Genomic DNA, 12,140 nt, shown 5'->3' on the forward strand with positions numbered 1-12,140 from the left:
AAAGCAAAGCTCTTTCTATGTGGTCATTTTTAGAAGGATATGTTAATTCTATTTAACTACAAAGACTGACTACTCAAGCACTAGTAAATGAAGAGTTCTGGTTTTTTTCCCCTTTATTCTTAGAGATTCACCTCGCTTTATAAACAGGCACAACATGGCAAGCCCTAAAGTTGCTTTTTACCCTGGCCCAGGTAAAAGGTGCTGCCAGAGCTATGATAACTTCTCTTATAGATCTCGGTAAGTGAATTTTAAGTGTTGAAAGAGAAAATGAGTGAGTCTGACTTTGTTGCTGTGCAGTAAATATATGGACTAAAATTTAAAGTGTCAACATTGAGATGTTTGAACTGTTACTTAGAAATTAGAAACAAGTTACTACCATACTTTATCTTTTTTTCCCCTTCTCACTCTGCAAACTACTTAAGTTCCTTTAGACGTAGTCACCGCCAGATGCATTGTATGAATAAGGAGTGCCAGTTTAGCTTTGTTCCAGAGAATGGACAGATACCCAGGGGCTTGGAAGAAACCATTACTTTTTATGAAGTTGAAGAAGGGGATGAGACTGCTTATCCAACTTTACCTGTAAGTAGGTCAAAATTTTACTCAAAAAGCTATTTACTTTTTTTATTGTACTTTTTTAAGTGAAGGTAATATGGATACATTTTAGCTGTTTTACAAATGACCAAATAAAGCCCCTCCTGGAAAACATGAGTTTTCATCCTAGAGCTTTTAAAAATTGCAGAGAATGTGTTTTTAAGCTGTTCTTATAGAGGAGGAGTAGAGGTGGACAAATAATCTTGCCTATATAAGTATGGGCTAAAATCTTCTGTTTTCTTGATCATTATTTCCTCACATATTTTTGATTCTAAAGTAAATTTAAAATATTTATAGCTTTTTCTCTGACTATATAGGGAGAACTGCATGTGTATGTGTGTATTTCTTTGGTACAGAATCATGGAGGGCCCTCTACAATGGTTCCTGCTACTTCGAGATACCATGTTGCAAGGCGAGGACATAGCTCAGGCAAACAGACTCTGAATTCAGAGGAAGGTGATGGCCAGAATGACAATGGTGAGTCAGTTCCAGTTAAATATTTTTTTAAAAGATGATTCTTGTGGTATTAGCACAACAAGGCTAAAGTTTTGGTTTGGGGGGGTGGTCTCACTCTGTCTGGCAACTCATTTTGAAAGAGTTATCAGTTCTTGTATCAGAGCTTGCTAGGTTTTTGAAGATGTCTTGGTATTTTTCAGAAAGACAGACTTCTATTTCTGTAGGCCACTACATTGTTAAAACTTTCAGCTCTCTGCATAGGTCTTCAGTGAGTTTTGATTTGGTGAGATTTCAGTATGGAAAATATCTGTTCCTTATTAGTGAGGAACTATTCATGTTGTCCTCGCCATTTGTATAACTATTTTAGGCTTTTCATGTGACTCTTATTTTACAAGACTGCTGTGAAATAATTTCGTTGCCCAAAGAAATCTACTTGATCTATAAACATTACTATTCATTGAGTTCTAATGGCCATGTGCTGTACTAAGCAATATAATATTTTATCACTCTGAGGAATATGGTATCTTTATTTTATTATTTTTTTATTAAAAATTTTTTAATAAATTTATTTTTATTTATTTTTGGCTGCATTGGGTCTTTATTGCTGCGTGCGGGCTTTATCTAGTTGCGGCGAGCTGGGGCTACTCTTCGTTATGGTGCATGGGCTTCTCATTGCGGTGCCTTCTCTTGTGGAGCACGGGCTCTAGGTGTGCGGGCTTCAGTAGTTGGGGCGCACGGGCTCTAGAGCGCAGGCTCAGTAGTTGGTGCGCGCGGGCTCTAGAGTGCAGGCTCAGTAGTTGGGGCGCACGGGCTTAGTTGCTCTGCGGCATGTGGGATCTTCCTGGACCAGGGCTCGAACCCTTGTCCCCTGCATTGGCAGGGGGATTCTTAACCAATTCTTCCCACTAGGGAAGCCCTTCTTTATTTTTTATATGAGGAAATTGAGGTTCAGAGGGTAAATGACATGGCCAAAGTCATACTTTTGGTAAGTGGCAGAGATTTAATCTTTTTTATAACAGTTTTATTTAGATATAATCTACATACTATACAATTAACCTAACGTGTACAATTCAATGTTTAAAGTGCAATTCAGTGGTTTTTAGTATAGTCACAAAGTTGCATACATCACCACAATCAATTTTAGAAAAAGAAACCCTGTACTCATTAGCCGTCATTCCTCATTACCCCCCAGCATCCCCTCCCTCTGCCCCTAGTGGTAGGTAACCATCAGTCTGCTTTCTGTCTTAATGGATTTGCCTATTCTGGACATTTCATATAAAAGGAATCATGCAATATGTGGTCCTTTGTGACTGGCAGAGATCAATTTTGAATTTGGGTTTATCTGACTCTAAAGCATGTATACATAACCTTTATAGTTGTTAGAGTGCCTCTCATCATTGGGTGTGCTTATTTTTTTTTACCACTTTTCTGTAAAATGAAATATGCCTACTGAAACAATTCTGGAGGAATTGGGTGGATTAAGGAGGTAAGAGGCAGTCTGAATGATTTGACTTACTGGTCAATGTATTTTCTTGTGATATTCTTTCTGCTACTTATGTTGGAGAAAATAGATATTTCTAAGAACTTAGTGTGCATGCATGTGCCTGAGTATGCGTATTCTCTGCTCTTTTACTCAGGATGACCCTTTTACTTTTCCTTTTAGCACAGTGGGTATCTTCATATGTACTGTTCACCTATAGTGGCATATTCAGAGTAACCAAATATTCATTCTCACCTTAAATCCTGTTGTCTGGAGGGTTACCTGCATGTGTGTTGGATAAGTGACATGTTTAAGAATCAATCCAGTTTTGACCTTTGGGGTGTTATTTGCTGGAAAACTATCCAGTTGAAGATTGACTTTCTCTGAATTTCAATGGTGTAGCAATCTTAGAGCAAAGTACTTCAGTCCTCTAAGCCATATTTTGAGAACAAACTGATTGTAAATGTATTATTTACCTGAATCAGGCTGAAAAACTGATGAAGCGTGCCATATTCCTTTAACTTTCACCTAAGCAAACTACTGGTTATTATACTCAGATTACTTTATAATCACCATTTACTATATGCCAAGCATCATGCTGTGTTCTTTTCACCCCACTGTGAGCTAGGTACTGTTAACCCTGTTTTACAGTGAAGAAATTAAGAAAGATTAAATAACCTGCCTAAAGTGATATAGTTAATCAGGATTCAAATCTAGACAGTCCTAACTCCAGAGCCAGTGAAGTTAATCACCATACTCTACCACCAGAATTGGACGCAAGTGGGTTTTTCACGTCTGTCTGAACTCTTAAGAACTAAGGGAATTTTCAAAGGAGAAATTTGTACTGTTTACAGCCAGTCTCTGGCTTTAATATCTGTTGAGTAGTATGAAAGCTCAAATCACTTGTTTCAAGGATGTATACATTTTAGTTTTGAACATATATCCATAAAACTTGAGAAGAAGCAAGTGCTGGCCATCTGGTTCTCTGAGCAAGAATTCCTACATAAACACACTTTTTCTGTCTTTTTTTTCTAGGGGGATATCATGAAGAATATATTTATCCTTCAGGTCAGTGAGATCTAGGTAAAATCTGATACTCATTATTTATAAAATTTCAAACTATAGAATAGTGCTCATTATTTTTACTTTGGCTGTATCCTCTAGAACAAGACTATGAAACTTCAGGTGTTTACAGCACAACTGAATCTACAGCAAACTTGGTAGGTATTTAATAATAATGACAAACACATATAGCTCCTGTGTACTAGAACACTGTTCTGAGTGCTATACATATAAATGTATTTAAATCAGAACAATCCTATGAGGTATTAGGGTATCATTCCCATTTTGTAGATAAAGAAATTGAGGCCCAGAAATTAACTCATCCGAGATCACACCCCTTCTAGAAATTATCATAGAGATGTTCCGAATATGTGTTGATACAAGAGGAAATTTGAACATTGGCGATGATGATTTTTTTAGAGGATTTTATCATGATCTTTCTAACAGAGTAACAATGGGCCATAAATCTCAGGTACTTAATATAACAAGAGTTTACTTCTTGGTTATGCTACATGTGTAGTGGAGGTCTGCAGGAGGACTCTGCTTAGGGACTTAAGCTGATGGAAGCTCCATCCATGATTGCTAAGGCAGGAAACAAAAGGTAGTGAATGGTGCACTGGCTCTTACAGTTTCTACCTGGAGACGACACATATCACTTTCTTTTCCATTTCTTTTTTTTTTTTTTTTTTTGCGGTACGCGGGCCTCTCACTGCTGTGGCCTCTCCCATTGCGGAGCACAGGCTCCGGACGCGCAGGCTCAGCGGCCATGGCTCACGGGCCCTGCCGCTCTGCGGCACGCGGGATCCTCCCGGACCGGGGCACGAACCCGCGTCCCCTGCACCGGCAGGCGGACTCCCAACCACTGCGCCACCAGGGAAGCCCTCCATTTCTTTTTCATCGGCCAGAGCATGTTTCTCTTGAAGGCTCTAACTTCTCTGTGCCTAGAAGTCAAAAAGTTGGAAATATTTTAACAGCACTAAGGATTACAACATTCAGTGGAAACTCCCACAGGCAAAATACTTCCTTCCACCTCACGAGAGGCAACCCCAAAATCCCCTTCAGTGTGATTAAGCTCAGAGCCCAGGGTTTCTGGGAAGTGTGTAGTACTCTTTGTATTGGTCCAGATGTGGCTCCTCTTGATCTGGAGGCCTAAACCAAATCTACAAAGTTATTTACCCGCTACACACCCGATCTCCAGTGGTAGAGCAGGGACTGAAAAATTGCAGTAGAACTTCCCATTCAGATGCAGGCAGAATGGGAGAAACAGTTACTGGCCCATAGCAATTCTGACATCATGCTGGACAGACATTTTGAGGGCCCCCAACCTAGGCATGGGGACTGTTCCCTGGAGAGGCTCCCTGGTTCGTTGTTTTCTGGGGCTCTTGAGTACTCCAAGGCCCTTCCTTCCTTGGCTATATTTGAAGTAGGCATTGGAGAATAATCCCTCTTGGCAACTGAGCAGCTTTCTCAGCCTGCTTCTTACTCATTGAAAATTGAGGGCCCAAGGGTGGTTTTATCTCAGTTGGATAGTTTTAGTTCTGCTCATGGTGTCTTTGGCTATGTGAGTAACTTATTGTGCAGCTTCTCTGATTCCTATTAGTTTCATTTGCCAATAGCCATACTGACAATTCTTTTTTATAAATATACTACTTAGATTTGCTATAATTCTTTGCATTCTTATCCCTGTCTCTACTTGATTGCAAATACCTTTAGCTTATCAGGCATTGATGAAAGAGCCATACCTTTGAATACTTTTCCATGAGCCATTTTGTCCAACTGCAAGGATTCATTGGGTGTTATATCCTTAATGGGACTCTTGCTTTGAGATACTTTAGTGCAATCATATTTTAACAATGATTTGAGTCTTCCTTCAAGGCCGAGTTTTACCTTCTCTTTGTTGTTCAAAGCATTTATCAGTTTTATCTTTTAGAGTTTTGAGTTGAAGCGGTTGCCTCTCCAAACCCTACAAGTCCTAGTATCAAGGACTCTATTCCCTTTCATTCCTGCCTACAAACTACTTTTCTGTACACATCTGTCTTAAAATACCTTGCTAAACTCTGCCAGCAGTAATCAAAACACAAAACTAACATTCTGTTTTCCAAACCTCTTCCCTTAAGAGCTACAAATTCATAATCTCCTTCTCAAGTTAGGTTTTTGTTACAGCAGCACCCTAATTTTAGTTACCAATTACTGTTTTGGTCAAGCTAGGTTACGCTGCAGCAACAGTCCACCAAAATCTCAGCGGCTTAACACAGCTGTTCTTGCTAATGTTATAGGTCCAGTGCAGGTTGGTAGCAGGCCTTTGTTCATCAGAGTCACTCAGGAACCCAGGCTGATGGACATGTACTTTCACAGTCACCTTGGCAGAGCTGAAGATAGGGAATTTAAACACTGGCTCTCAATATTTCTGCTCATATTTCATTGTCCAAACAAGTCATGTGCCCATACCTAATTAGATGAGGCCGGGAAGAGCAACCTACCCATGTACCTAGGAGGAGAGCTGGAATATTTGTGAGGAAGTTGAATGACTACCCTCTATTCTCTGTGATTAATCTTAACTTTGATAGCTTCATGTACTGAATTTTTGTTTTTACTGTTTAGGCAATACATCTTAGGAAGGTGATGAAAACTGTGATGTATTATTCTCTTCCCATTATTTCTCCTTTCCTTCCTTTGCCCCTGCTAGAGAAATAGTTTTTCCTCTCAGTCTGTCATTACTATTCTCATATCACATGCTTTTTACACCATTTCTTGAAATAGCCACCCAAGTTGAAAAAGCAAGTAAAAATCTCGCCTTCAGGGATGACAGGAGTAGACACTTTCTTTCTGTCTCTTTAATCTCACTTGTCACGTGTTCCTTTTTGTTCTGAACTTACTTTATCATACATCCCCAGTAGGTTTCAATCTCTTCATGACATGCTCCACTCCCACTCTCCAGTCACCAAGTTTCTAAGTAATTTTTCTAAGTAATTTTTTCACAGCATTCTGAGGGGAGAAGAGCAATGCAGGACTTAAAGATTTCCAGGCACAGAACCTTCTAAGAAACTATGAACATTTTTTCTTCTTAATTCCACGCCCAACTCTCGCCTAAATCCTTCTCTAGAATTGTTTAGAATTCACACTGGGCCTTCTGAGCCAGGGCTAAAGTTTGCTTTTTGGCCGGTACTTGGGCTGTACTTCAACACAGACTTTCGAAACATGCACTCTTAGGTCCATGTTAAGTTGGGCTTGTCTTTGTCCCAATGTGGTTCCTCTTGTTTCCTGTGATTGTTTCACCTGATTTCCTCTGTGTCCTTATTACCAGCTTCTGCTGCTAGTTTATTTTTCTGTCATGACAGTCTGTCATGCATAATTCTGAGCCTTTTAAAATCATTGTTACTTTCACAAAGACAAGGTCTTGAGCCAAAGGGGAATGGTGTTTGGATTATACTACATCCTGCTTAGGTAGGATGCAGCTGACCAACCAGTTATCCACCCTTGTCCCAAGTTGTTCCTTTTGATGGAATGCTTTCTTTTAGCAACACTGTTGCTGGCCCTACTGATTTTGAGCTTTTTAAGGCAAGAGAGGACACTGAGAAAGTGTTTAAATTACAATTCTCCATTACATTTTAGTATCTACATTGGGACTAGAGTTGGATATGGTCAGGATTTCTGTAGACGGGAAATAGAACAGCCACCTAAGTCAGGCACTAGGGTGATACCTTTTGGAGCATTATCATAGTAGCCACCTCCAAATTTGAATACTTTTAGGACAGATCACTTTCACTTATCTTTAGGAGATGTTGAAACAAAGCAGATCTTTTATTGATGTATTGTTTAATTTCTTGATTTCCCCTTATTTGTACTTCTGTATTCATTAAAGTCTCTTCAGGATAGAAGACCATGTCCTATGTCTCCTCATGATACAGTTACCTCATACAACTACCCCCAGAAGGTAATCTTTATAGTTTTATTTTACAGTCAGTTGCAGTGGCCTAAACAGAAGAAAATGAATTTTTTCTTTTTGTTCTCTGCCCTTCATCATACTTCAAAGAAGCTGCTTATATTCTTATGTTAATTGTTATTGTACTTCCTGGTGCCTGGCACAAGAATTAGTAAATTTATTAACAAATTGATGGAGCATCTGCTGTGTTCCAGACACTGTTCTGTGTGCTGGCATTGGACTACTCAGTCTACTCTGAACCTCTTATATAATGAGTGAGTTAATATAAATTACCTGTCAAGTCTGTGCCATTTCCTGAAACTTAAAATGTAAAGCTTTCTTATAGAATGGGAAGCTGGCATCAGAAAGGTAGCTGAAACCGTAGGAGTAAATAAGATCATCCTGGAAAAAGGAAGAGATTGAGAACAGCATCTAGAACAGAGCCTGTGCATCACCATTTAGAAAATGGGTAGAGAAGGAATAGCCAAGGAGGGAGGAAAAGCAGGAGAGTGTATTATTATGGAAGCCCCAGGAAGAGAATGTTTCAAGGAATAGTCAAGTGTCAGTTGCTGCCAAGCCGTAAAGCAACATAAGGACTAACAAGAGTCTACTATGATTTGTTGCCATGGAGACCACTGTGACTTTGAATACAGTTTCTGAGAACCAGAGAGGGTAGCAGCCACATTGCAGTGGGTAATAAGAAAATGGAGACTACGGTGAGGACAGGGTGTTCATGAAGAAGAATCTGTTACCATTTATTGAACATCTTTCTGTGCACAGCCCTGTATTGGATGCTGTGGCCTAATCAGAGAAACAAGTTGCAGTCTCACGAAGTTAAAAAAAAAAATAAGCAAAGAACATTTTCTGTTTGTTTTTTTTTTTTTAAGTGTGTGTGGGGAAACATAGATGCATGTAAAAATAAATATGTACTATAAATTCCTGGATAGTATTCAGGAAACCCAGAGGTTACTTGTTTGTGGAGAGAGGAACTAGGCAGATGGAGGACAGGGGTTGGAGGAAACTTTTCATTGTATACAATTTTATACTTGGTTTTTGAATCATATTAATGTATTACCTTTCCAGAAAAATATTAAAATAAAAAAGTAAATCTCTCAAAGTCATCTGGGGTCTTCTAAAAGAAATAACCTTCCTGTATTAGGTTTACATAAATATTGGCTTCTTGGTGTTTTAGTTATTAGAATACTATTTCCTGAAGTTTAGGATCAGATAAGAGACCAATATTGTTTGTGAAACCAAACTTAGAGTTCTAAACTTTCTTCCACACTTACAGGTGGTGATGGTGAATTCTGCAGCAGTTGCAGCTTCCTGTGCAAATATTGTTCCAGCTCCAGTCTTACCTAACTGTGCAGCAGCTAATCAAGCTAGTAGTACCACTTCAATTTCCTCACAGAATGCTATACAGCCTCTATTTGTATCTCCACCTACACAAGGCAGGCCAGGTAGGTTATTAGTGGTTCCTTACTTTGGAAGCCTCTTTTTCTATTCATGAACATGCCCATACAACAATTCTAGTGATTAGATAAGATTACTTTAATCTCCAGTATTAAATTTCAATTTTTTTTCTTGCAAATTTAGCTTTGGTATGATTTCATAGCTATTGTTTTGCTAACCCCATTGAAAATTTAGAGGACTTGTACTAGTTTCTTAAACTTCAAGTTAAGTTTTATTATACAGAAATTAAGGTAAAGGTATTTCACACTTCACAGAATTAATTCCTGAAAAGTTTGGCTCTAGAATTTAAGAGATCCAGGTTAGAATCTTGGTTTTACAACTTACTAGCTATGTAATTTTGGACAAATTATTGAACCTTTCTTATCTGTGAGCTTGGAGGTACTGATAGTACCAATTTATGAAGTGGTTGTGAAATTCCACTGAGTTAATATAATTTAAAATTTTCAGCAGAATTCTGGGGACGTGGTGGCAGCAACAGCATAGCTTTTCAGTCTGCGTCCCCAAATAAAAATGGAAATAGCAAAACCAATACCCATGGGACAATGTTTAACAACAAAACTAGGGGACAAGGTCTCCCCATGAACCCCAGAATTTAAGCAGGTAGGGACAAACCATCAGTCACAAGACCTGCATGCTGTCAGGGTCAATGTGGGAGCAATAAGACAGAAGCATCGGGGATGTTGTCTGATGGACCTGAGAACAGAAGAACCCCAAAAGAACTAATAAGAATTCACTGGACAGTGGGGCAGCCAATTTGGAAGGAACAGCTAAGACTGGGAAGGGATTTGACCTCTCCAATACTAGGTGAGTGCTTTGGGTACATGGTAAAGGGACTAAAGGACGTGGAACAGTTTTGCCCCTAAGAACTCTGAAAACTGACCTGGCAGGGCTACCTTTTAGGATAATATTCCTCACTGGGTAGAAACTGCTGGGAGTGGAATCAAAGTTGATGAGGATAGGGAAAGAGCAGGTCCAGACTAAAGCTGAGAGAACAGAGCCAAGGAATCCTGGAAAGCAGTCATGTTTTTAAACACTACAAAAACAATAGAGATCCCTAAGAAGTTAGAAACGCTTTCTTGTATTTCATCTCGTTCTAGAGTTCATAAAAAATAATTTCACATAAAAATGAATGTATATGTATTGCTGATTCACTTTGTTATAAAGCAGAAACTAACACACCATTGTAAAGAAATTCTACTCCAATAAAGATGTTAAAAAAAATGAATGAAAGAAAAGCACTAAGGTTGCATACAAAGGTGTTTTAAGAGGAAAACAGAATAGTATCCCTGTTAGACAGTAAAAGCATGTCAGAATGTGCACACTAAACAGAACTTAAACTAAACCAACAACTATTTCAAAATGAGGTAAAGACATTAATAAAATAACACAAAATGTTAAAAATAACAAATCAGGATTAGAAAAACTCGGATGAGGTGACAGAACTCAGGAAAGCATTAGAAATAGAAGAAAGTCATTTCGGTAATGAAGACTAAACTATAAAGGACATGACCAAGTATGTACAACAGATAATGCTTTAAGAGAAAGATGTAAGAAAGAGGGGAATCTAAAATGAAAAAAACGAAGAGAAAGATTCAAAAGTGACATATTGAAGTTAGGCAAAGGATATCCAACACTGATAGAAGTTCCTAAAGAAGAAAACCAAAGTAAGGGAAAAGAATAAATACTAAAAACTATAATTCAGAAAAATTTCCTGAAATTAAAAAACTTTAAAACTACATACTGAAACAGTGCTCTGCAGAATATTGAGCCAGAGCAACCAACACCAGGATATTCTAGTAAAACAACTGGGCTTTAAAGAAAAAGAGCCTATGGAGTATAAAGGAAATAAAATGATAATCGTCAAACTTTGACAGCAATGCTTCATGCTACAAGAAAATGGAGTAACATTTAAGATAATGAAAGGATATGTGAACCAAAGATTTTATATCCAGTCAAACATTTTCAGGCTTAAAGGGTAATGTATAAGAATTCAGAGAATATTATTTGCATGAGCCCTTCTTGAAGAATCTAATAAAGATACGCTGTCAAGTAAGGTAATTGCTAGCCACGTATGACACTTTAAATTTTAATTAATTACAGTTAAGTAAAATAAGTCTTCAGTTGCTCGGTCACACTAACCACATGCCAGGTGCTCAAAGCCACACGTGGCTAGTGGCTACTGTATTGGACAGCACAGATACAGAATATTTCTGCCATCACAGGAAGTTGTATTGGAGGAACAGAGTGTATTGGAGAATGATTTTGACTTTTAGACCACTGAAACAATAAAAGACATTAGCTTAAGACCTGATTGTAAGTATTAAATATATACTTAACACAAAATGAGGGCTGAGAGGTTGATGATATACTATGTAAAGCCTTATATTTGAACAATATAGGTACAGTATAGCTATTTTTAAAAATGGGAGAATTGAGAGACCATGTGCCAAGCATTTTTTAATGCTTTCAATAAACACATCAGGTTCTTTTATCTAGATACTTAGATTGTTATTCAGAGACTATAATGTTGGCTAAAACAAATGAGTATGGGATATTCCAGTTTTATCCCTCTGTGTCCTTGCAAATTGGGATCTTAGTATGGAAGAAAGGTAATACACATGTACTAAAAAAGGTTAAGGAGAAACTTTTATGGTATCACATTTGAATTAGAAGTATCAGTATGAACTTGAGGTATTTTATGTTTAAATTTGTGTATTTCCTAGCTCTGTCCACTGAAAAGGCTCAGAAACAATGAGTATCTTTAGCACTCAGTTTGTGACGTTGAAATGCTGCTTCTCACTTAAACAGAAACAAACAGCTTTTTGGAGAAATTTCTGGTTCCAGGTCTGGGCAGGAAATGTTCAGGATTAGCCTGGATCATCTTGTCATGCTAGATAGCAAGGAAGCTATCAACAGGTACTGGGGGTCGTGTCAAAAGGACTCACGAGCCATCTTGAAGAGGTTCCCACTGGCCAAAGATGGAACAGTTTGAGCTTCAATGATGATAATTGCAATAGATTGGAACATGTCAAATATATTTAAAAGTTCCTGATGATATTTTAAAAATTGGTTCCCTTGGGATTAACAACTATCTATCTATCTGTCTATCTATCTATATATATATACACAACTATACATAAAATAGATTAAAAAACA

General features: G+C 38.1%; 1 protein-coding gene across 1 annotated transcript in view; it reads left to right on the forward strand.

Moving 5' to 3' along the window:
* Positions 1-12,140, forward strand: part of ALG13 (ALG13 UDP-N-acetylglucosaminyltransferase subunit) — a 74,740-nt gene that overhangs the window by 38,799 nt on the left and 23,801 nt on the right. The window contains 7 exon segments of the mRNA XM_027089530.1: positions 124-237; positions 423-579; positions 948-1,068; positions 3,563-3,595; positions 3,692-3,747; positions 7,452-7,523; positions 8,803-8,971. Coding sequence (XP_026945331.1) covers positions 124-237; positions 423-579; positions 948-1,068; positions 3,563-3,595; positions 3,692-3,747; positions 7,452-7,523; positions 8,803-8,971 — 722 coding nt within the window.

The sequence above is a fragment of the Aethalodelphis obliquidens genome, unplaced genomic scaffold (assembly GCF_003676395.1).
Source record: "Aethalodelphis obliquidens isolate GAN/ISIS:26980383/991018 unplaced genomic scaffold, ASM367639v1 scaffold66, whole genome shotgun sequence".
Classification (NCBI taxonomy): Eukaryota; Metazoa; Chordata; class Mammalia; order Artiodactyla; family Delphinidae; genus Aethalodelphis; species Aethalodelphis obliquidens.